Here is a 24,701-nt window from a genome sequence, read left to right as displayed (position 1 = left end):
AAAAAATACATAGAATGGAGCTGCTTACTTTTGAGTTTGATCATTTAGAAATCTTGGTAGCCTGATCTAGCAAAAAATATGACGTCACATTAAAAAAAAAAAATTCTGATGGAGGAGTTAATTTTTCAATTTGAGTCACAAGTGTCATCCATGTTGCATTCGAGGAAGGTCGGAAGTTGGCTTTTCCGATCTGAAAATAAACAACCCAAATGGGGGATAGTGATAAATTGTTTTTTATTGTGGTCCTCAAAACACATTTTGACCTCCAGAAAACTTGCCTTCTCGCAATTTTACTTCATTTACACAGTTCAGTAGTTCACCGTATAATGCCCCCTTCCCCCACCCCCTCAATTTCATTTAACCTTTATTTAACCAAGTTTGTCCCATTGAGAGTAAAAACTTATTTTTTAAGAGAGACCTTGCCAAGACAAAAGAACACAAAGTTACAGACATACGAGTAAGACAAATAAAATAAAAATGGTACAAAGTACAAGATTTGGGATGAAACGATCAATAAAATAGTTCAAACAGCCAAGCTGAAAACATCAACACGTACACACTTCCTGGTTTGAAGGCTTGAAGTCCGACTTCCGACCACCCTCGAATGCAGCATTGCATCATTCTTCCTGAACAGGAAGTAGCATGCTAGCTAACATATAGACAGACCAAGGACTAAATAAATGTATAGAGAACAATTATTAAGAAGAATTTAATATAAATTTAGCATACATTTTTTTCCTTCTGCCCTTTTTCTTCTGTTGGTTTCTTCACTTTTGTTTGATATATTTATTGTCTCATTTAGCCATTTAAATCACATTGTGTAATCATAACGTTTAGCTTCCTGAACCATGATGTAACCTGCTTGCTATGCTAACATTGAGACAGAAAAACGGTTTGGAATTTGGAGAAACATGACCGCCCCGCACATTTTTGAGCAAAAATATTTTACGCTCTGTTTGCCTATTTTTATAATAAGTGAATTGTTCTCCCTAAACCCTGAGTCAACAATGGTACAGTCCGGCCATCTTAAAGGTCATACTTTACGTACTGTATAACACGTTATGATTTGCCTTATTGAATGCTGCTCTACATTATAATTTCACAATTTTCGATACAAGGGTGGGCCAACAATAGGGTAATGTACTTTTTAAACTAACACATTTAAGAAAGGGAGGAAAATAAAGATGGGAGTGAGCTAGAAAAGGAAAAAAAAAAAAAGGAAAGGTGAAGACGGACTGACAAAACAATGGTATCAAATAGCAGCGAAACAAATGTTTTATCACACCTATAAACTATAGGCGAAGCCCTGGATGGAAAAAGAGCCTTTGTTTGTTTGTTTTGAACAGGTTTGTTCCACAGTTGGCCAAAGACGAAGAAGGGAGGTTGAGGATGTGTTAGCTAATGCTACAGTTACCTCGCAGGTCATTTTGGTGGCAAAAAAGAGCACAGGTGAGCATTAGTTGACTTTAGCCATCAACACCGTATGTACAATGTATTTGAGTTCTCTTTTTTGTTTTGTTTGACTTTTTAGAAGATTTTCACACTAACGCAGCTACTTACGGTGAGAACGGACATGTCTTTATTTTCAATTACAAATAAAAACAATATTTAAATATGGGGGAAAAAAATAGAAATAATATCACAGAACTCAAATCTAACCCACTGTTGATCTATTTATTTTATTTTTTTTAATTCTTCAGGTTCATCAGCGAGCCGCTACAGCGACCCAGTGGTGGCGGTCATCACCAGTATCATCATCTTGGCCATTTTTTAGATTTGAGATTATTTTCTAGATTCATTATTATAAGAATTTTTTAAAATTTGTTTACCATAATATTTAGCTTCTTTTTTTTCTCTCTCTCTCTCTCTCTCTCTCAGACACCTTGTTAAAAAGCACCTTATTTGTAAATGCAAACTTTATTGGAAAAAAAATAATATGTTAGTCTCTCTAATTTAGTGTGAAAATCAACAATAAATCAATCTTGTTGGATATTTTCTCAGTGATGACACATGGCTGGGCGGGTGTACCTAATGAAGTGGCCAGTGTGAGGACAATTGCCAAAGTAGGCACATACTGTAACACAGAAGCTGCTTTTCCTTAATGGCACTTGAAGTTTTATTTACGTGGAACATTTCATCACAAACACGCAACATTCAACCATTAAAGTAAAAATACTGCCACGATAAAAAGTGTTTTTAGGAAATGTAAAGACTGGGTATTTGAGTAAATAGCAACATTTGGAAAAGTTCTGATACATGCTTAACAGTTTTATCAAAATATTGAAGCAACAATGATTAGTTATGTAATGAGCTTGAGAAGTTACAAGTAAGCTCGTAAACGGGCTCCGCGCAGCCAGAGGAAAAAAATTAACCAAAGTCCAGGAGGGTAAAAGTACAAAGGGATATGATTAAATTAATAAATGAATGTGAGAAAATATTCCAGGGCATGCAACTTTTGTTTACTTAAAAAATATCCAAGTAACACCCAACTTCGTTTCTTTTCCAACCTGTGTTCATTTTTCAAATAAGTGTTTCTAATTGAATGTGTTTTTAAAAAGTGTTTTTAATTGAATTAAATAAATATGCTATGTAGTGTACAACTGTTTTTTACTTAAATTTTTTTGTGTGATATCCCACTTAAGTCTTTTTCCTTTTTAAACAAAAAATTACTGTAAATGAAGTAAAAAAAATAAAATAATAATCCACGTATACCGAACAACATTTATTTCTTTTACATAAATCTAAGTAGTGCATAACTTCTGTAATTTTTTTTTCCTGAATTATTCTAGTGTAAAACCATTGTTGACTTCCAACTCTGAATACCCGTATATGATTTTGAGATATACAACTTTTTGGTTATAAGATTTTAAAACTTTAATTTTTTCCAAAATTATTTTAAGTAGAGTACAGCTTTTGTTTATTTTCAAAAAAAAAAAAAACGTATTCAATGCAGTGTTGTATTTCTTTCATTGTTTTACAAATTATTATAAGCAATGTACTACTTTTTATGTTTCTTCATATTTCTTACATTTTTCTGCTACTATTTATTGCCAAAATAAAGCAAAAATATATAAAGTACGGTAATTAATATTATTATTATTAATATTATTATTGATTATAAGTAAGTCTTTGTTAGCTGTGAAATTAAACCAGAAGACATCCAAACAGAGTCGCTGTTACACTCTTACCGCAACTCTTATACTGAGGACCATTCGGACCATATTTCTTTGTGGCACAACTGGTTACCAAATTGCTGCTGAAGGAAATGTTAATAAATTAGTTTGTGTACAAGATGAAAGTTGCAGCAATGGAAAGGCGACAATGACACATTCATTCAATGATCTAACGCTTCATCAAATGTACTAATGGGCCTTTTGTGGGTAGTGACTGAATTTAGCACATCCAAGTTGTGTGATTAAAAAAAAAAAAAAATTTAAACTTTTGGCACGTCATTGTTCTTGTTTGTTCATCTTCGGCCCGTTGAAAAATGACTAGCAAAGAATTTTCGCTTTGTCTTTTGGATTTCCAAATGTTGTTTTTGAAAGCTGCATGACAACAGTACTGTACTTAAATTTATTTGAAGGCGGTTTTGGCGGAGCTCATGATGCGCAGGGGCAGCACGCCCTCCGCCCATTCGTTGGGCGACGCCAACATACGCTCCCACAGCGCCACCTCGTCAGGCGTGGAGTCCATCCAGTCCACCACCGATCCGTAACTCCTTCCTGAAGAAAGATTACAATTTAAGATTAAGATGGATTTCCGAGAAGCTAATTATTAGATTATAACGGTTATAAGATTATTTTAATTAGCTCCGCCCAGTCTGACTCGATGCCTGCCGTTCCATTGATTAATGCCAGTTCAGACTTTAGCATTCACACACAAACAATTAAAAGTAAACTGTGAACCCATTTGAACTCTGTTGCAAACCAAACCAGCAGCATTAAAGGGGAAGTCGACCCCCGAAATATTTCTTGACAAAAATATGTTTTATGCAGCCCCACTAGTCTAAATATGGTAACCTGGTTAAAATTCATTATTAGAGTTAAGCAGCAAAATCCAGCAGCTTCTATCATTTTGCCACTTGCTGTCGAGTGAAAATGACATCACAGTTGCTCAGGTCTCAGGTAACAACCAATCACGGCTTGGCTTCAGAAAACAGGTGAGCTGTGATTGGTTATAGATGTCAAAAATTCATTTTAACAATTTCTATTAGTTTAAAATGTTTTCCCACTTTTGTTAACAAAGGTATGAAAACCTATAATTTTTTTATTGCACATTTAGAACAGATATAAAATTTGTTATTAATCGTGAGTTACCTAGTGAAGTCATGCGATTAATTACAATTAAAAAAATGAATCACTCAACGCCCCTAATTTTTTAATAATCTTTTCTTTTTTTTAATCGTGAGTTAACTAGTAAAGTCATGCGATTAATTACAATTAAAAAAATATATCACCCAACGCCCCTGATTTTTTAATAATCTTTTCTTTAAAAAAAAAAAAAGATTTAAATTTTTTAAAAATATATTAAAAATTAGGGGCGTCAGGCGATTAAAATTTGTCATCGTAATTAATCGCATGACTTCACTAGTTAACTCACGATTTTATATCTGTTCTGAATATACAATTTAAAAAAAAATCTAGGTTTTCATACTCTTGTTAACAAAAATGGAAAAAAAATTAAACTAATAGAAATTGTTAAAATTAATTTTTGACGTCTATAGCCGTCAATGGCAGTGAATGGGTTAATCAGAATGTCATGTTTAGACTAGTGAAGGTTGGAAGGTTGACTTCCCCTTTAAAGCATGCACAACACCCTTGTAGATGTATTCAAGTGGGGACGACGAATGCATGCAGTATTAAAGATGATCTTACCTTATGCGGAGCAGCCCTAATTAAGGGGAAATTGGCGTGCTTACACTAGTTCGAGCCCATTTGAACTCGTTTGCTAACCAAAAAAGCAGCACATAAACATTATCAGATGAATTTACGTTTATCATTAAATTCCTGTGCAGCATTAAAGACAATCTCACGCGAGTAGTTTAAAGCTCTGTCTAAATACTAAAACAATGCCAGCCTCAAACGATTGGATTGTGTTCAAGTGTAGTACCCGTGCCGGGTCCGAGCCTGAGTCCGCCCAGCAGGCTGCTGGCCAGCTTGTCGCGGTCCCAGACGGTGAGCTCCACGCAGGCCTCGGCGAGGTCCACCTCTCTGATGCCGTCGTACACCATGGTGTGGTTGAACACGGGATCCGCCGTCCTCCTCAGCACGCGCGTCTTCTGACGACTCTTGCGGCTCGTGTCGGGCAGCACGAAGCTGAAAGGGTGCGAGAAAGGAGTCAATATGTGATGACATCCGCGCTAAAGATGGCCACCGGTGTCGGGCGTACCATTTGACGTAAGGGTCGATGGTGGCTCTGTTTAAAGGCAGGCTCTTGCATTCTTTCACCCAAATGTGAATCTCTCCTGTGGTGGGAACTTCCTTAGCTAAATCAATAAAGGGAGAAACGTTTTAAGAATTTTGAATAGGGCTGGGAGATTAACTCATTCACTGCCAATGACGGCTATAGACGTCAAAAATTAATTTGAACTATTTCTATTAGTTTAACAATCCACTTTTGAGTATGAAAACCTAAAAAATATATATCGTACGTTTAGAACAGATATAAAATTTGTGATTAATCTATTAATTATTATATTAATACTAGTGAAGTCATGCGATTAATTACGAAAATTTTTAATCGCCTTACGCTATTTTTTAAATAATCTTTTGTTCTTTTCTTTTTTTTTAAAGTAATTTTTAATTTTTTTTAATTATCTTTTCTTTTCTTTAAAAAAAAGAAAAGATTATTAAAAAATTAGGGGCGTCAAGCGATACATTTTGTTAAAATCATAATTAATTGCATGACTTCACTAGTTAACTCACGATTAATCACAAATTTTATATCTGTTCTAAATGTACAATGATTTTTTTCTAGGTTTTCATACTCTTAAGTGGGAACAATTTTAAACTAATAGTTATAGAAATAGTTCAAATTAATTATTTTTTTTTTTTCTGGGGAGAGCTCAGTATTGATCATTTGACATGTCATCATCATTGTTCTCCCTTTTTTATATATATATACTGTATATATATATATATATATATATATATATATATATATATATTTTTTTTTTTTGGTGTGTGTGTGTGTGTGTGTGTGTGTGTGTGCGTGTGTGCGTGCGTGCGAGTCGTGGGGCCGCCAGTTCAAATTAATTTTTGACGTCTATAGCCGTCAATGGCAGTGAATGAGTTAATTGAGTCCATTCTTTACAGTCAGTCACTATAGATGAAAAGCAGCAATCTTTGTATGTCAAAAAGATATATTGTTAAAGACAGGATGCCATTTTAAACACTTAAGATTGGTCAATAGTTGTAAAAATAAATAAATAACAGAACCACATGGGGACTGAGCAAGAGTAAAAATATGTGAAAACCATGAAATTGAATAAAATTGGACATAGGAAGTTTCCACTCCACAGTAACTATATGTTTTGACAAAAGGAATCATTTTTTCTATCTAACTTGAAAATGAAAACGGATTATCTCTGTCATTTCTGTTTAAAAGCTTGTTTGGTAGCAGGAGAAACAAAGAAGAAAAACTCATTTTGAATAAAAACTTTTTCATGTTTTTCTATAAAACTTAATGTATTTTTACAGTCAAATCAGACATTCCCCCCCCCTTCATTATTATTGATATTTTTATTGTGATACCTCTACTATAGATGACCTTAGGCAGAAAACGTACAGCCAGTCTCATCTCGCCTCGCCCACTTGAAGGCGCCAGAGTTGCTTTTGTCTAAAACAGCGGACAAAACAAGCATGAGGCCACACATTCCTAAAAAAATATTGGAACAATATTAAAATATTTAGTTATGATCTATTTTTTACGTGTAGTTTTTGACTTCAGTAGTTAACTCGCGATAAATCACAAATTTCATCTGTTCTAAATTTACAATAAAAAAAATTATAGGTTTTCATACTCTTGTTAACAAAAGTAGAAAAAAATGGTAAACTAATAGAAATAATTCAAATGAATTTTGGATTTTCCACTGTATGAGATTATCAGCACCTGCGGATGGCTATACGACTGTGCGTGTGCGCGTGTGTGTGCACGCTACCCTGGCTTTCAGGGGTAAGTCGTTCATGTGGGTGTGGTCAAAGTTCCACTTGGAGAGTTCCACTTCCACCTCGCCCAAGAAAGTGTTCCTGCCAAACGTGTCGTGATGCCACACAGAGAGAACCAGCGTCTGTGTCCTGAGATACTCGATACTAATGCGATACTGGAAAACATTAAAGGTGATACTCGTAATCATGATGTACAGGATATATTAACATGTTGTGCATGTTAAATGTAGAAAAGTGTGTGTGTGTGTGTTCGCTTACCCTGAGGATCTCATTGAAAGTTGGGTTAAGTGTCTTTTTCTTTACAGACGTTTTTTTCTTTCCCAGGTGAATTTTGTCAGGGACAAGGTAACTTTTGACGTAGCTGGGAAAAAAAAGGACACACACAAATTTGGATGGGAGCTACAATTCTTCATCACATGACAAAAAATAGAAATACATTTTTGTATATTTTTATTTTCATTATGTTCTCTCTTTTTTTTTTAAACATCTTAAAATATGTTAATTTCATCTTTCGACTCCCATCAAATATATTTGTTATTTTTAAATATGTCAGATTTTTTTTATTTTACATGTACTTTTTTTTTTTATTAAATAATATTTTTTTTATTAGTCCGCGAATAAATAAAATAATAATAAATACATAAAAATAAGAACTTACTAGAAACCGGACATTAAGGTACACGGCAATGCTCAGCAGTAGAGCTTCTTTTTCTCTAACTTTTAACTCATTCACTGCCATAAATTCAAAAAAAAAAAAAAGATTATAAAAAATTAGGGGCGGCATTTTTAACATGACATTTGTAATTGTAATTAATCGCATGATTTCACTAGTTAACTCACAATTAATCACAAAGTCTATATCTGTCCTAAATGTACAATAAAAAAAATTCTAGGTTTTCATACTCTTGTTAACAAAAGTGGAAAAAAATGTTAAACTAATAGAAATAGTTAAAATGAATTTTTGACGTCTATAGCCGTCAATGGCAATGAATGAATAAAAAAAATATATATATATATATATATATATATATATAAAAATTGGGGCGTCAGGCAATTAAATTTTTTTATCATAATTAATTGCAAGACTTCACTAGTTAACTCGCAATTAATCAAAAATTGTTTATCTGTTCTAAATGTACAATAAAAAAAAGTATAGGTTTTCATACTCTTGTTAACAAAAGTGGGAAAAAAATGTTTAACTAATACATCCATCCATCCATTTTCTTAACCGATTATTCCTCACTAGGGTCGCGGCGGGTCGCTGGAGCCTATCCCAGCTGGCTTCGAGCAGTAGGCGGGGCACACCCTGAACTGGTTGCCAGCCAATCACAGGGCACACAGAGACGAACAACCATACTCACAATCACACCTAGGGACAATTTTAGAGTGTTCAATTAACCTGCCATGCATGTCTTTGGAATGTGGGAGGAAACCGGAGTACCCGGAGAAAACCCACACAGGCACGGGGAGAACATGCAAACTCCACCCAGGAAGGCCGAAGCCCGGACTCGATCTCACGTCCTCTGCACTGGGAGGCGGACGTGCTAACCAGTCAGCCACCGTGCCGCCTGAACTAATACAAATAGATCAAATACATTTTTGACGTCTATAGCCGTCAATGGCAGTGAATCGATGAATTGTGAAAGTCGCTTGGTTTGATTTTGTTTTTGTTTTTTTGAACGGTCCATACCGCAAACACATTTTTACAAGCGGGTTTCGTGCCGTTCCACAATTGATAAAATGAGATCATCAATCATGAGTATTCCACACATAATCACATTTTGTTAGTTCTTTGTTCCCTTCAAATGATACCAAATTAAGTCGGCCAGTTTGCAAATTAAATTGAAGTCTTGATATATTAGAGTGGGAAAAAAAGCACTCATGTGCAATGTCATGGGGCAATATCATTCGGATTTTAACCCATTTGTGCGTCACGTTACATCGGCGACAAGATTAAATTGAATCTTCGGGAGTTTTGGGCCCGATTTTGGATCAATAGTTTTAGATCATGTTTCAATTGAGTACAACGCAACTATTTCCCATTCTCGTCTTTTCAGCGATCTGTTAGCTTCTCCAAAATGCTATCTGCTAGCCGACGCTATTGCTAGCGCTCGGTCGACAATACTCACGGGTCTGAGCGCCCCCTCTTGGGGTCGGCGGCCGCCAAGTCTCCGCACTCAGCCACAAAGATGTGGAACTCCCCGAGCTTTTGCACGTAATTGATGGAGAACCGGATGCTCCCTTGCACGTCCACGCTCCCGAAGTCACCGCTGTCCATGGTCATCACGCTCCCGCTAAACTGCCGGCCGACACACACCAGGGAATCTCAGCTCAGAGAGTAAAGTTTAGACAAAATAAAAATAGACTAGCATTGGTGCTGTAGTTTTGGTTAGCGACAGAGTTCAAGTTAGTTCAATTAGTTGTGTGGCTAACGTTAGCAAGCGGTTAGCGTTAGCGGTTCATGCGGCAGTGAGTGAGCGGGACGTACAGACGACACAGAGGCCAAGTCGTAGGAAGAGTCCATTGCGTGCATCCCTGGGTGGAAAATGTCCTCGTAAACGGAGCTGTCATCCTGCAACATACATGTGAGTAACATGCACGGACGGGGGAGCCGCGCAGGCGGGGATGAGCGGAGCGTGCGTTTCTTTTTACCTCCCTCTGCGAAAACGAGGGCACAGATTTGCTCATCTTCTTCAGGTGGTCCTGGTCCGACAGCAGGCGTGAAGAAGGGGGCGTCATGGGACCTGTGATGGAACAAAGTACAAGGTGAGGAAATTTCGACAAATATTTACAATGAAACGGTTTGAAATTGTTACCGTGGCTGGTTCGCCTCGTGTCAGTCTTTGGCTCTTGTTCTATCGGAGAGGATTAAAATTTTAAACTAATAGTTATAGAAATAGTTCAAATGAATTTTTGACGTCTATAGTCGTCAATGGCAGTGAATGAGTTAATTGAGTCCATGGAATTGAATAAAATTGGACATAGGAAGTTTCCACTCCACAGTAACTACATGTTTTGACAAAAGGAATCATTTTTTCTATCTAACTTGAAAATGAAAACGGATTATCTGTCATTTCTGTTTCAAAGCTTGTTTGGTAGCAGGAGAAACAAAGAAGAAAAACTCATTTTGAATAAAAACTTTTTCATGTTTTTCTATAAAACATTATGTATTTTTACAGTCAAATCTGACATTTCACTTTAAGGAAGAGGATTAAGTCGTGAAAGTGTAATTAAAGGGGAAAGAAAAACATCTAAGTGTGATGATGATGATGATGATGATGATGATGATGATGATGATGATGATGATGATGATGATGATGCTCACTTGGTGATAAAGACCCCGCCAGGTCCTCCATACTTTTCGCAAGCCCTTTAGGACGGGCTTCTGCTCGCCGCAGTGCTTTCCTCACCGGATTGTCCTCATCATCGCGATTTTTGCCTGACGATGGTAAAAAAAAAAAAAAAAAAGTAGCATAGGGCTAGCTTAGTTGTGCTTTCGTGTTGTGCACAGCAGCCATTTTGACTTAGCTAAACAGTATGCCTTGATTATGCTAATGCAGAGGAGTGGCCTCGATCATACTATATACATGTACAGGAAATATCAAGCAGCGTGAAAATGTTGCTTACGTCATAGAAACAATGAAGTGAAAGAGAGTTAGCATTACTGGTGTGCCTGAAGAACTTCCCCAGCCCACAAGCCAAACATCAGCCAAAGACTGCGAGTGTTGACAAGAGACTAACTTGGCAAACAAAGATAAGACAGACACGGATACAGTAAGGTGTCCCGTGTTTGTTGAACAAATGTTTCACCACAGAAATTGCTGCTTCATTTTCAAGACAACTCCATCTTTATGCTGCTTCCTTTGTCAATTAGGACAATGGGGGGGCTGGATGACTACAAAATAGTAGTTTCCATTTTTCCTATTCAATTGAAATGGAACAGAATTCAACAGATGGAGAGCACTTTTTGTATTGATAAGTGCTACTGGTATGTGATGTAATTACCACCAGATGGCAGTAAAGGCTAAAGCAGAGGGAAAAAAAGTGGATGTTGGGGGAACAGAAATAAAAGCACCGGACTACCAATATCAATATACAAATGCATTAGGGGTGTGCCAAAAAATCGATTTTCATAAGAATCGCGATTCTCATTTAATACGATTGAGAATCGATTTTAAATGTCCCAAAATCTATTTTATTTAAATTCTTTTATACTGTCTTGCCTTTATTTGGAGCGCTGTTCATGTTGTACCCGATTTGGCCACTTAGGGGCAGTGTGGTTCCAGGCGGTCTAATACAACTGTTAAGTTGTAGCCACATTAGAGAGTAGAAGGAAAAAGTCACGATCAAGTTATTCCAATTTCCAGCATGGTGCCGTTCTTTTGAGTGATAAAATTGCCGCATGTAGCGCGCTAATTAGCATTAGCGGGTTAGACTGGAATCATCGTAATTCCTTGCACATCTATAGATTGAAGCAAAAATCATTGTCAATCAAATCATTTGGAATCAAAAATCGAAAATTGACTCTGAATCGAATCACAGACTCAAAAATCGGAATTGAATCAAATCGTGAGATATTCAAAGATTCCCACCCCTAAAATGTACACATCTGCATGTGACCGAGATGAACATTTTGACAGACACGGACGGAAAATATTACTCATAAACAGAATTGTTAATGAGCAGAGTCCTTCCTGGACAGAGGTTCGAGTAAATTTTACTCTAAACAGAGTCAATTTGATCCCACTCTAAACGAGTAAAATATTCAGAGTAAATTTCATTCAAAGTATTTTTATTGTGTACAAGAGAATTGGCTTATCCCATGATAAAAACCGAGTGAAGTTTTTTTTTACTCAGAAATTCTTAGTACATTTTTGAAGGGGGAAATAACTCATGACCTTCAGGTTGGTTAGACTGCCATCTACCACCTGTGCTATGCCACTCCTACTGTTTGCTAATAGGAGGTTCGAAGATTCCAGCTGACACGAGTGATATACTAAAACACAGTAGGAGCGGCATGGCTGGCTGTCTCACGACCTGAAGTGGTGTTTTTTTTTTTTTTTTCCCAACTCATTCACTGCCATTGACGGCTATAAGCGTCCAAAATTCATTTGAACTATTTCTATTAGTTTAACATTTTTTCCCCAGTGTATGAAAACCTAGATTTTTTTTATTGTACATTTGAAGAGATATAAAATTTGTGATTAATTGTGAGTTAACTTGTGAAGTTATGCGATTAAATAAAATGAAAAAAATTGTATTACCTGTCGCCCCAAATTTTTAATAATCTTGTCTTTTTTTTTTCAACTCATTCACTGCCATTGACGGCTATAAACGTCAAAAATGCATTTTAACTATTTCTATTAGTTTAACATTTTTTCCCCACTTTTGTTAACAAGTGTATGAAAACCTAGATTTTTTTATTGTACATTTGAACAGATATAAAATTTGTGATTAATCGTGAGTTAACTAGTGAAGTCATGTGATTAAATACAATAAAAATAATAATAATTACCTGTCGCCCCAAATTTTTAATAATCTTGTCTTTTTTTTTCAACTCATTCACTGCCATTGACGGCTATAAACGTCAAAAATGCATTTTAACTATTTCTATTAGTTTAACATTTTTTCCCCACTTTTGTTAACAAGTGTATGAAAACCTAGATTTTTTTTATTGTACATTTGAACAGATATAAAATTTGTGATTAATCGTGAGTTAACTAGTGAAGTCATGTGATTAAATACAATAAAAATAATAATTACCTGTCGCCCCAAATTTTAATAATTTTGTCTTTTTTTTTCAACTCATTCACTACCATTGACGGCTATAAACGTCAAAAAATCTTTTTAACTATTTCTATTAGTTTAACATTTTTTTTCCACACTTACATTTGAACAGATATCAAATTTGTGATTAATCGTGAGTTAACTCGTCAAGTCATGCGATTAATTACAATTAATAATTTTAGTTGCCTGTCGCCCCTAATTTTTTTTAATAATCTTTGTTTTCTTTTATGAATTAATGGCAGTGAATGAATTAATAAACGAGTAAAATTTATTTATTTCATGGGATAGGCAAATTCTCTCATCATCTTCTTTTTCTTTCGGCTCTTCCCTTGAGGGGTCGCCACAGCGAATCAGTTGCCTCCATCTTGCCCTGTCATCCGCCACCTCTGCTCTCACACCTTCAACCACCGTCATTTCCTCTAACTACATCCATAAAGTAGTGGTTTGGTTGTCGACCTTTCATGAAGGCGCCGTGGGTTCTGTTGCCACTAAATGACGGCGTAAATGTGAGTCGGTCTCTATATGTGTCTTGTGCGACTGGTCCAGGGTGTCCCAAGTCAGATGGGATAGGCTCCGCCTCCCCTCGACTGGCCTGAACAAAAGAGGCAAAATGGAACATGGTTACTTGGTAGCATTTTGCTAAAAACAGTCCTCGGAATTCCATGAGCAGCTTACAGGTGACTCGGGATCGGCATCTAGGCTTCGGGAATTCCTCCACGCATGGCGCGGACTCTTCTTCTTTTTGAAGTCTCGTTCCTCCGAACCTGCGGGGGTGCTGGTCCTCGCGAAATCCTCGGAAGCGTCCCCCTCGGCGTCCGGCGTACCCGGTTCGTTGGCCATCCCCAAGTAGTGGCTGTAATCTCGCGGCACGAAGGCCCGGGCGAGGGGGCTCTCGGGCCCGTCCCAGGCTCGGTTGATGCTCTGCTTCCTGCTCTGGGAGTGGACGGGGCTGACGTGGATTTCAAGACTCGGTCCTTCTGGATCAACGAGGGCGAACATGCTGGTGGCTCGACGCAAAGATCTACCGCCACTGCTGGAATGGCTGAAGCTGTCTTTTTTTCTCATGGGTGAACGAACCCGCTTCGTTGGAGTTAGTGCTGGTCTTGCCGCTCGGTCTTCCCTGCTTGAGTCTTTCAAGATCTTTTTGGGTTCTTTTGACGGACCCGAGTCTGGTTGGTTCTTTTTGTTGTCGTTGGCCGCAAGGTGAGATTTTTCAATGGGAGACGAGCAGCGTGGTTCGGGTTCGGGAGATTGTTGTTCTTGAGGTGGTTGCGGACTACTGATTTGTCTTTTGGGGCTTTTGGTCTTGGAGTCTGTAGTGGTTTCGTCCCAGAACTCCAGCAGACTGCTAAACTGCGCTCGGCTCCCGCCAAGCGTGGGCGCCATTTTGTCTATTCTCGGATTTAGAGGCAGACCAGTCAAATAGTTTGTATTGGAGTCTTCTCCATCGCTGCCTGATTGGTTGCCAACAGCCCGCAAGTCGAATTCTGACTTAGTGAACCTCTTGTTCATCTTGGCGCCGCGCATCCCTTTGGGTTTCCCGCCATTAAACGAGGGCTTGCTCGCCTCCTGCTCCCAGAAAGATTTGAGCTGCTTGATCTTCTCTGCCGCGCTTTCTTGCCGAGGACGCTTTTGTCTTTGAGGACCTTCGATGGCTTTTCTTTTGGGTGACGGCGGACGGTCCTCGCCGGAATTCCCAGACGTCTCGAGGTCTGGAGACACATGGATCTTCTCTGATTCTGGACTCTGGCGACCTCCGGGCTGGTGAAGGTCGTCTGGTTGAACTAAAGAGAGCTCTTTAGACTTCGGAGGGGACGGCGGAGGTGATTTTGGCGCTAGTTGCTCAACAAATAAAAGCTCGACGTCTGATTCTTTTCGGTTGGCTACTTGGGGAAGAGCTGTCAAATCAAAACTGTCTAAATTTTGGTCATGTTTCAATCCCATATGCTGACTTCCATTCACTACGTTTGCAACGTAGGTCACCTTGTCATAGAATACGCCCGAATGAATGCTTGTCTCCTTCTCGTTTTTTTCTCTGGTCTCGGCTTTGTCTCCAGGTTTTACGGATGTCACGGTTCGGGGGTGTTTGTTGCTGTGTGATTTAATTTCTGAGATGTTTCTTTCCTTGTCAGCATTTTTCACATCCTTCATTGGCGTCGCTTCTGACTGACCCGTCGTCACCGCAACTGATTCTTCCTGACTGGCAACATCTTTCTTTAAGATCTTCTCACTTCCCAGCACAACCGTCTCACGGTGTCTGTCCGGGTTCCGTGAAATTTTTGGCCCATTTTTGCCGTTGAGCCGTTCGCTGCTGTCGGTGCTGCGGTTGAACCAGTCGAGAACTTTTGAGATGGAATCCTCGTCATTGGCGGTGGGACTGGAGGCTTGGGTGACCAAATTTAACGAACGTTTCGGCTGGGATCTCTTCTGCGTCTTTTGATCGGAGGACTCGATAAAGTTGATGTCGTAGGATATTGGAGGGTCTAAAAGGAAAGGAAATTACCCTTAACTCATTCACTGCCATTGACGGCTATAGACGTAAAAAATTCATTTGAACTATTTTTATTAGTTAAAAAAAAATCCACTTTTGCTAACAAGAGTATGAAAACCTAGAAATTTAGAACAGATATAAAATTTGTGATTAATCGTTAACTAGTGAAGTCATGTGATTAATTGCAATTAAAAAATGTAATCGCGTGACGGGCCTAATTAAAAATAAAAATAAAAATAAGGGCCGTTTAATCGTAATTAATTGCATGATCATTTTATATCTGTTATTAATATGCAATAAAAAATTGTTTTTGATAATAAATGAAATGAAAAATTGTTAAACTACTAGATATAGTTTACATGAATTTTTGACGTCTATAGTCGTCAATGGCAGTGAATGAGTTAAAGGGGAAGTCAACCCCCCACAAAATTCTTGACAATATGTTCTATGCAGCCCCACTAGTCTAAATACGATATTTTGGTTTATATAGCGTTAGCGGAATATGAGTTAAGCAGCAAAATCCAGCAGTTTTTATCAATATCAGAAGGTGGCCATTTTGTCACTTGCTATCAAGTGAAAATGACATCACACTTGCTCGGGTCTCAGCTAACAACCAATCACAGAGCAACTTCGGAAAACAGGTGAGCTGTGATTGGTCATTGCCTGAACCCTGAGCAACTGTCAAAATGTCATCTTCAGTCGACGGCAAGTAGGAAAATGCCCCCCCGAGATGGATGCTGCATAACTCATATTCCACAAATGTAATATGAATCAGAATGTCATTTTTAGACTAGTGAGATCACATATAACATATTATTGTCAAGAAATGTTTACGGTCAACTTCCCCTTTAGGTCATGAACGGCATTGCTTTCTGAGTCGGACTTACCTGCCGCTCTTTGCCATTCCGGCTCCTTTACTGATGACATCACACTGCCGCCAATCACTGGATCATTATCCGGAATTCTTCCTATGTTCAAATTCTCTTCTAGGGTGGAATTGTCTTCCATCACATGTGCTGTGTCTCTGTCAAGTAATACGTCACCTCTGGTAGATGTGACGAATCACGTCAAAGTCAAAAGGTAAGCAGAGCTGCAGTGCTAGCACAGATTAGCATTCGCTCAAATGTTTGGCAAAATTAACTATGTGGGTTGGGTGGTATTACAGATTTGGATCTACTACACTAATGGCCAAATGTTATTAAGCGGCTTGGTGATGAAGTGCTGTTTTCATGAGTGAAAATACAGTGGATGTATTTACTGTCTTTATGAGTAGAAATGCTCTCTTTGTCCCAATTGGGAATTGTTTTAAATTCTGATTGAAAAAAAAAAAGACTCCTATAACGATGTTGTCTAAAGTTTCCACTCACCTGTCAGCTGTAACCAAAGACGGCTTTCGGTCTCCCGCCAGACTCGATTGAGATAAAACCTGCAGCATCTCTGTAGGAGCAGACGAGTGGGCCGACGCCGCGGCTTCACCCTTGGATCGGGTGGAGCTTCCACTCGAGCCCTGATGGAGGCTTCGTCTCGGGGAAGGCGCGGCCCCGGACGAGATCCCCTGCGGGTCCGGGGCTGCGCCGCTGCTATCCGACTGGCTGGGGGTCCGCTTTGAGACGAATGTCCTCTTTTTGGGGATGGGCCTGAAGCCTGCGGAGGAGCCCTCGGATGTCACGGAGGTCCCCGACGTCTGACTGCTCCCGCCTGGTTGACGATACTTCAGGGGGGAGGAGGGTTCTAAGGAGAGGAGGAGGAAATAAATAGCGTTTTGGAACCTTGCAGTCAGTTTGTTAAAGGGGAGTCATTTTTTGCTCACCCGTCGCAGAGAGCTCTCCAGCTGGCTCCGCAACAATGAAGGAAGCTTTATTAAAAGGGTTATGTCTTGTCTGGGAGGAAGACAAACAAAAAAAACTGGGCTGCAGAAAACATGACTGACACGTGTTGATTTCCAAAGCAAACATGCCTACCATTCTTGGAGAATGGACTGCTGACGTCAGATCTTCTTTCTTTGCATTACTGCAGAGAAAATATAATAAATCAACTATGAATCATTTTAACTCATTCACTGCCATCGACGACTATAGACGTCAAAAATTCATTTGAACTATTTCTATTAGTTTCACTTTTTTTTTTTTCCACTTTTGGTAACAAGGGTGTGAAAACCTAGAAAAAATGTGTTGTACATTTAGGACAGATAGAAAATTTGTGGTTAATCTTTAGTTGTCATTTGATTAATTACAATTTAAAAAAATGATCGCCTGATGCCCATAATAACAAAAAAAAAAAGTTTATTAAAAATTAGGGAGGTCAGACGATCGCATGACTTCAATAGTTAACTCACGATTAATCACAAATTTTATATCTGTTCCAAATGTAGAATAAAAAAAAATGTTTTCATACTCTTGTTAACAAAAGTGGAAAAAAATGCGAAACTAATAGAAATAGTTCAAACGAATTTTTGACGTCTATAGCCGTCAATGGCAGTGAATGAGTTAAAGGGGACATATTATTAAAAAAATGCATTGGTATATATTGTAAGTAGTTGGGCCTCTGGTGTAGTATAAATTATCTTTAGTTATGTACCTATGTCTGAAAATGTCAGTAAGCGAGCGAAAACAGTGCATTTCAAGGCTTTCCTGTCAAATGCATGACTGGAGAGTGTCAGCACGAGGAGAAAAAAAAAAGGAAAGTCAAATATTGACTGTGTTAAGAAACTTTGTTCAAGATGTCTTGGAAGTGCCACTTCCCCTCAAAAACATTCGACAACAAGTCAATAATTTTGATCCAATTGAGAAACCCAACAAACCAAATCATCATATCAAAGAGCATGTCATTGTCTTTGATGGAATGCCATTTGCCAAAAATAGGCCGTGTCACACCAGCCATTTCTCATTCGGAGGCAATGACGCAGAGAGCTCTATTGAGTTAAACACTTTGCTTAACATGCACGCCACGAGGGAACGCTGGAACTCCAATGCCGGCTGCTGGCCTCGTAAAAAGTGACAAATTCTCTTTTGGCGCCGCCTTTGTTTACACGTGGCGAGTCACAAGACACACACGCTGACACACTCAGGTAGTTTAGGGGAAGCTTTAAGCAGAGCAAATATTATTTTTGAAAAAAAAAAAAAGGCTTTGTTTGACACTTTAAAGAGACTTCTGAAAGTGGCGCAGTTAGCCAACAGATAGGGGGCGGGGGGGGGGGGGGCTAAGCTGGTCACAATAATACGAAGGAACATTAGGGTCACAGTGAAGACAATAAAATCATCTGAAAAAGTTGGCATGACAAAAAAATTGCAAGAATAACGTCGTACTTTTTCAAGAAAACGTCAAAGTTATACGACGAGAAATTTATGCTGCCATAAAAAAAAAAAAAAGTGCATTTTTGGTTTTAGGAAATCATATTATAAAAAGAAAAAAGTTGTAATTTAGGAGGATTTTTTTTAAGGTGACATTCTGAGAAAAATATTGTTGATACTAGAATAAAGTTAAAGCGAAAAAGTCATATTGTTAGTAAAAAAGTTGTTACTAGTCAAGAAAAGTACTTTTTTTTATAGTCATGAAGTTATAAGAATAAAAGTTTTTTTTTTTTTAAATAGTAAAAGATGTCATAGAAGAAAAAAGTCAATGTTTGAGAATTAAGCAATTTACAGGGGGGAGAAGAAACAACAAGAATAAAATTGTAATTTTAAAAAATCAATGGGAAAATTCCCACACAATAGAAACTTTAATTTTTACAATATTGAAAATGACATTTTACAAAATGACCACTTCCTCTGGTCAACTTGCGACTCCCATAAATTCTGCATAGCAACACGTGACGCGACCAGGCAAAAATATTTGTGTTGATTGTTGTCAAATGTGTAAAGTGAAAGAAGAGAAAATGTACTTGAATTCCCGTATCATGCCCACACATCTGGCAGCTTTCTGCGGCGCCACCACTTCAGAACTTGAAGTGTTGTGTGCTCTTGGTCTTTCCGGTCTATAAGATCCTTCTGCAACGAGAAGCAAACATATGAAGCATCCGTTAGGGATGATTAGCTAGAAAGGTGCATTTAGCATTTAGCATTTAGCTCTAGCGGCGCGACCGAAAAGTTTGGTCTCTCACACAAACATGGTGTAGCCCACCTGAAGCTCTCCTCTGCTTCATGGAGGCCAGGATGATCTCGGACCCATGGATCTTGTCCATATGTCTGCGAGATTTGGCTTCGTAGAACCACTGGCCAGTCAGATACTTCAAATTGGAGTCTGATGATGAGCCCTGGCTCGGGATGGTCTCCAGCTTCCTGGTGGGGAAAAGACAAAGGAAATCTTTCATTTTTGCGATGTTCATTGAACTCATTCACTGCCATTGACGGCTATAAATGTCAAAAATTCATTTGAACTATTTGACCATGTTCCCAATACAAAAATTCCGGAGTCAAACTAATGGAATTAAATGTTCAGTGATTTTATTTGCCAAATCAACTTTTGCTGCATTTAACTTTTGACCCTGGAATGAATTATTTCTATTTATTACAAAGTTAAACATAACCGAGCATTATGCAACAGTCAGTGTTGGGCTTTTAAGAAGTTCTGATGCAGTATCTCAGGAGTGTCAAACGGATCGGTAAAAATCATGGTATGTAACTTAATTAACTCATTCACTGCCATTGACGGCTATAAACGTCCAAAATTCATTTGAACTATTTCCATTAGTTTAACATTTTTTTCCGCACTTTTGTTAACAAGAGTATGAAAACTTTATTTTTTAAATTACAATTTAAAAAAAATTACATTTTCAAATTTTAATCGCCCGACGCCCCTAATTTTTAACAATCATCTAGTCGGGCGAATACATTTTTTTAATCGTAATTAATCGCATGACTTGAATAGTTAACTCACGATTAATATATTTTTTTTATATCTGTTCAAATGTACAATAAAAAAAATCAAGGTTTTCATACACTTGTTAACAAAAGTGGGGCATTTTTTTAAACTAATAGAAATAATTAAAATAAATTTTTGACGTTTATAGCTGTCAATGGCAGTGAATGAATAATAAAAAAAAAAGACAAGATTATTAAAAATTTTGGGCGATAACATTTTTTTTATCGTAATTAATCGCATGACTTGAATAGTTAACTCACGATTAATATTTTTTTTTTATATCTGTTCAAATGTACAATAAAAAAAATCAAGGTTTTCATACACTTGTTAACAAAAGTGGGGCATTTTTTTAAACTAATAGAAATAATTAAAATTAATTTTTGACGTTTATAGCCGTCAATGGCAGTGAATGAATAAAAAAAAAAGAGACAAGATTATTAAAAATTTGGGGCGATTAAATTTTTTAATCGTAATTAATCGCATGACTTTAATAGTTAACTCACGATTAATAACAAATTTTATATCTGTTCTAAATGTACAATAAAAAAAATCTAGGTTTTCATACTCTTGTTAACAAAAAGTAGAAAAAAATGTTAAACTAATAGAAATAGTAAAAAAAAAATTGGGACGTCTATAACCCTCAATGGCAGTATATGAGTTAAAAGTATCGCAGAAAATATAAAAAGTTAGTCATAAATGAAGATCCTTAATTAGATCAAACATAAATAACCTAATCACAGTATATATGCAAATAAATGTTCTTGGTTATTACATCTTCACATGATAGTACATTGACAAAATAAGAACAGATCTGGAAAGCCTTCATGGAGACTTTTAATATAAGGTATGACTTGATGTGGTTTGGTGCCACTTGATTTTTGAGCTTGTTACAAAAAAATGTTTTAGGGGAAATGATGTCATCAAATGATGATATGGTAAAAATTCATTTACAGATTAACAGAAGTCCTTCAGTATGTGTTATGTCTCCCTGTGGTTTGCCGCAAAGTGTTTTTCTAACCTTGTTACTGGTTAACTCTTTATGGAGTACGGTTAGATTTCAATCAAATTACATTTTAGTTTGGTCATTAAGCCACCATCTGAGAGCACATTGACAATTAGATCTTGAAAGCCATCCTAAAAACGTTTAATATGAGATAAGACTCAATGTGGTTTGCCACCACTTTATTTAATTTCCTTTCTTTTTAGATACGGTTGAAAATGTTTTTAACTCCTCCAAAATGTTTGAAAAAACATGTTTGCTACAAATTCATTTTGGAAGGTTTTTTTTCTCTTTTGAGAAATTGAGCTACTAAATGTTGACCATGAAAAGTTTTTCTTTCCTGCACTTTGCACTATTATGACACTCCTGAATGGGTTGAGAAGTTCTATTATGCCGATCGCATCTGCCTTTTAAAAGAGATTAAGTAGCTCGGATGCGCCGCACATGACTTAAAGAGACCCTTTTTTCCAAATGTTAATCCTCTTCCCTTCGAGCCAAGCGCGCACGGGGTCTTTCGTCGTAGACACCCGACACTAATCTTTAAACGTGTTGAAATACCAGCGACAAAGTGTGACAAACCGAAGTGCCAACAGAAATGTGATCATTCAATAAGAATCAGCACATGATGGGGCTCGGGGAAAAAGCGGCAAACTTCTCCATCGAGTGGAAATCGAATCAACAAAAGGCGGTGTCATGTGATGTCGTCGTAATCCTCTTACGCGCGCACGCACACGCACGCACACTGTGAGCGAACACGCCGGCTAGCCGCCTCCACTTAAAACTTGATGAAGAGCATATTTGTCTGCCCGTATTCTTCATGCCGCTGTTCTTATGAGGTTTCCGAGTTTGCCACTTGATGAACTTTGAACTCTCCTTAGGAATGAGAGACATTCAAAGGCCGCAACATTAGGTACACCCGCAACGATTCGTAACTGACATTCGTGTTATTTACCTTACATTAACTCTTTACGTATGTTTCAGCTAAATTATTTTGAGTTAACTACAGTCATAAATAAATAAATTTAAACATAATAACATTAGTTATTTTTATACTATTTCAATTGTACTACTCTGTGAGTTTGTCACCAGAAAGTAGGTGTGCCTAAAGTTGTGGCCACAAGGGTGCTTTGCCCGTTCCCCCTGAGCTGTGATTGGTCATAAAAGCTAATATTTCACATTCTTGTGTGTGTCAGACCATGAACCCCCCCCCCCCCCCCCAACCCACCCGTCCCTCCAACTCCTCCGCCCACGTGACCCTTAACGGAGTTCTTTATGTCACATTCCCAGCCGCCACCTTCCAAGGCCGTTAAAACAAAGATTTGCGGGTTGTGAATACCCCCCCCCCCCACCCCCAGAAAAAAAACACAAAAAACTAAATGCTCGTAGCATATGATAATAAACCTGATTCTCTGCTCCTCGGCCTGCTTGAGTTGGGCGTCCCTCCTCAGCACGGTCATGATGACGCCGCGCTCCTCCTCCGTCAGGAAGCTCAGGTCGATCATACTTCCTCGCCGTCCTCCTCCTCTCCCTCCTGCGATGGGGGACAGATTGGGAAACACCTGGAGAAGCACGGGCAGAATTTTTTTTATCATATATATATATATATATATATATATATATATATATATATATATATATATAAAAATATCCATCCATGAGATTGTTTCTACTAGTGACCTTTTTGTGACATATGAGATGTCAAATCATCCCTTTTTTGGTCATTGTGTCATCATATGAGGGTATGTTGACAAATCCAATGCATATCTGGTCAACCCTCAGCAAGTAGTTTGCCACCAGTTGAGCTACAGTGGATATTATAAGTCTACACACCCCTGTTTAAATGCCAGGTTTATATTTAGAGTTGTGTGTGTGTGTTTGTGTGAGGGGGAGTACAAATATAATTTGTGAGTTATGCTGTCAGTAATTTACAGAATGAAACAATTTTTTTTAATTTTGCGTCACCTATAAATAGCAACACCAAAGAAACGGATCATTTTGCAGCGGTCATTTTCCAATTTAATTTCTTTAACTATTTTAAACACGCCGACTCATTGACATGTGATTTGATTTCTTCATTAAAATGTCATTGCTTCGGCTAACAAGCAATATGTTTCCAAAAAGGCCTTTTCATCTATTTTAAGCAGCACGACACGAAAACAAAGAAGTTAACGGGCACAGCGCGCTTCCAATTTGCGTAGTTGATGACAAATGAGGCTTTGTGACGAGCTGCCAACTACCAAATGCATTTGCTGACTTCTCCTTTCATGCTGATGGACAAACTAAATTTCAGATGCATTCCAAACACACCAGTAAAAGTCTGATGGAACAATATTTGGGGATTTTTACCCCCCAAGCAATCTTTTTGAAAAATATTAGGAGGTAAATTTCAGTGTGTGTTAGTACATGCTGACACAAAGGTCTTCTCTTCCAGGTGAACCGGTTTGTGTATTTCATGTATTCATGTCAGGCTGCAGATAGTGATAGGAGTTTTTCAAATATTTGCACTAATAAGCATATTTTAATATGTCATTTCAGCCAAGAGATGACAATAAGGTGTCACAAGATATAAAAAAAGAGAAAAAGAAGAAAGAGGTAACTGAGAATTTAAAATGTATTATGTGTTAATATTAAAATATTTAACTAACAAAAACAAAATGGTGGCTTTTTATTATAATTTTATTTCATTTTGAATTAATCATTTATTTGAAAAGATAATTAAAACATAATTTTTAAAGATAATTAAAACATTTTGTTTGCTCATTTCCTGAAGACAATTCATTATCGGAAAATGAAAAAGGACTGAAATAGAAGCCATTTTTGTCCATATTATGATGAAATAAAATTAAATATGATGAAATAAAATGAAATGTGTCAATCTTGTGTCATGAACATATTTTCAATCAACCTTTATGGCTAGATGGAGTCAAGTCAATATACCGTTACGCACGTAAAGATAAAATAAAATTATACAAATTTTCCATTTTTGATTTTTATTCAAAAATTTTTTGGGGCAATGTTGTATATTTAACGAAAACGTTTAGGCTTACATTATATTTACTCAAGTATTCTTTATGCTTTCAATGGTCATATAATGTTGCCTCTACAATAACAATAATGGTCACTTTTGTATTCAAGTTAAATGTAACATGTTGTTCTGGTGCCTGCTGTAGAAGTACGCTGCATCCCACAGAGTCGTTCCTAATATTTTGGTTAGAAACAGCTCGGAGTGTACTGTAAATATTGAAGATGTCTCCTACCTTGAAGCTTTAAGTTTGCCTCTTTAAGGTGCAAAAAAAGTTTAGCCACGCTTGCTGGTCTGCTGCTTGGATGAACTCAAAATCTTCAGTGTGCAGCTAAGAAGAGGGGCAGGACTCACTCTAGATGGGGTGGACCATCG

The 24,701-nt window shown here is 37.6% G+C and overlaps 2 protein-coding genes across 6 annotated transcripts in view; one reads left to right on the top strand and one right to left on the bottom strand.

Annotated features, from left to right (window-relative positions):
- Nucleotides 1-1,990, top strand: part of LOC144051691 (zona pellucida-like domain-containing protein 1) — a 7,067-nt gene extending 5,077 nt beyond the window's left edge. Inside the window, exons 9-11 of one of the 2 annotated variants that reach the window (XM_077565025.1) lie at nucleotides 1,347-1,449; nucleotides 1,535-1,561; nucleotides 1,701-1,990. In XM_077565025.1, the coding sequence (XP_077421151.1) occupies nucleotides 1,347-1,449; nucleotides 1,535-1,561; nucleotides 1,701-1,774 (204 nt within the window). In that variant the 3' untranslated portion in view covers nucleotides 1,775-1,990. Of the gene's footprint in view, nucleotides 1-1,346; nucleotides 1,450-1,531; nucleotides 1,562-1,700 lie in introns of both variants that reach the window. The other variant, XM_077565024.1, reaches the window with a different exon arrangement.
- Nucleotides 1,863-24,701, bottom strand: sytl2b (synaptotagmin-like 2b). 4 transcript variants are annotated; one of them, XM_077565018.1, is made up of 21 exons: nucleotides 24,562-24,701; nucleotides 22,706-22,863; nucleotides 19,564-19,721; nucleotides 19,325-19,430; nucleotides 17,406-17,454; nucleotides 17,255-17,324; nucleotides 16,812-17,175; nucleotides 16,332-16,489; nucleotides 13,629-15,436; nucleotides 13,410-13,545; nucleotides 10,492-10,605; nucleotides 9,983-10,021; nucleotides 9,819-9,910; nucleotides 9,655-9,738; nucleotides 9,296-9,465; nucleotides 7,425-7,527; nucleotides 7,160-7,321; nucleotides 6,753-6,837; nucleotides 5,389-5,485; nucleotides 5,110-5,315; nucleotides 1,863-3,722 (listed from the first exon to the last, which is right to left on the bottom strand). In XM_077565018.1, the coding sequence occupies exons 2-21, from the start codon at nucleotides 22,804-22,806 to the stop codon at nucleotides 3,574-3,576; spliced, it is 4,251 nt and encodes a 1,416-aa protein (XP_077421144.1). In that variant the 5' UTR covers nucleotides 22,807-22,863; nucleotides 24,562-24,701; the 3' UTR covers nucleotides 1,863-3,573. The 4 variants fall into 4 exon arrangements, with proteins under 4 accessions (XP_077421144.1, XP_077421145.1, XP_077421146.1 ...); XM_077565019.1 differs by lacking the exon at nucleotides 9,655-9,738; XM_077565020.1 differs by lacking the exon at nucleotides 22,706-22,863 and having other exon boundaries at nucleotides 24,562-24,619.

Source organism: Vanacampus margaritifer, chromosome 5 (genome assembly GCF_051991255.1).
Source record: "Vanacampus margaritifer isolate UIUO_Vmar chromosome 5, RoL_Vmar_1.0, whole genome shotgun sequence".
NCBI classification, from domain to species: domain Eukaryota; kingdom Metazoa; phylum Chordata; class Actinopteri; order Syngnathiformes; family Syngnathidae; genus Vanacampus; species Vanacampus margaritifer.
The sequence above is the reverse complement of the archived record's forward strand: the minus strand, read 5'-3'. Positions and strand labels throughout refer to the sequence as shown.

Bases quoted from the DNA above. Each gene is read 5' to 3' on its own strand.
- sytl2b (XM_077565018.1), bottom strand. From the start codon at position 22,806: ATGATCGACCTGAGCTTCCTGACGGAGGAGGAGCGCGGCGTCATCATG. The intron at 17,325-17,405 runs GTAGGCATGTTT...TCTTCCTCCCAG, and splicing joins CAGTCCATTCTCCAAGAATG to ACAAGACATAACCCTTTTAA. The intron at 9,466-9,654 runs GTACGTCCCGCT...GTCGGCCGGCAG, and splicing joins ACTTGGCCTCTGTGTCGTCT to TTTAGCGGGAGCGTGATGAC.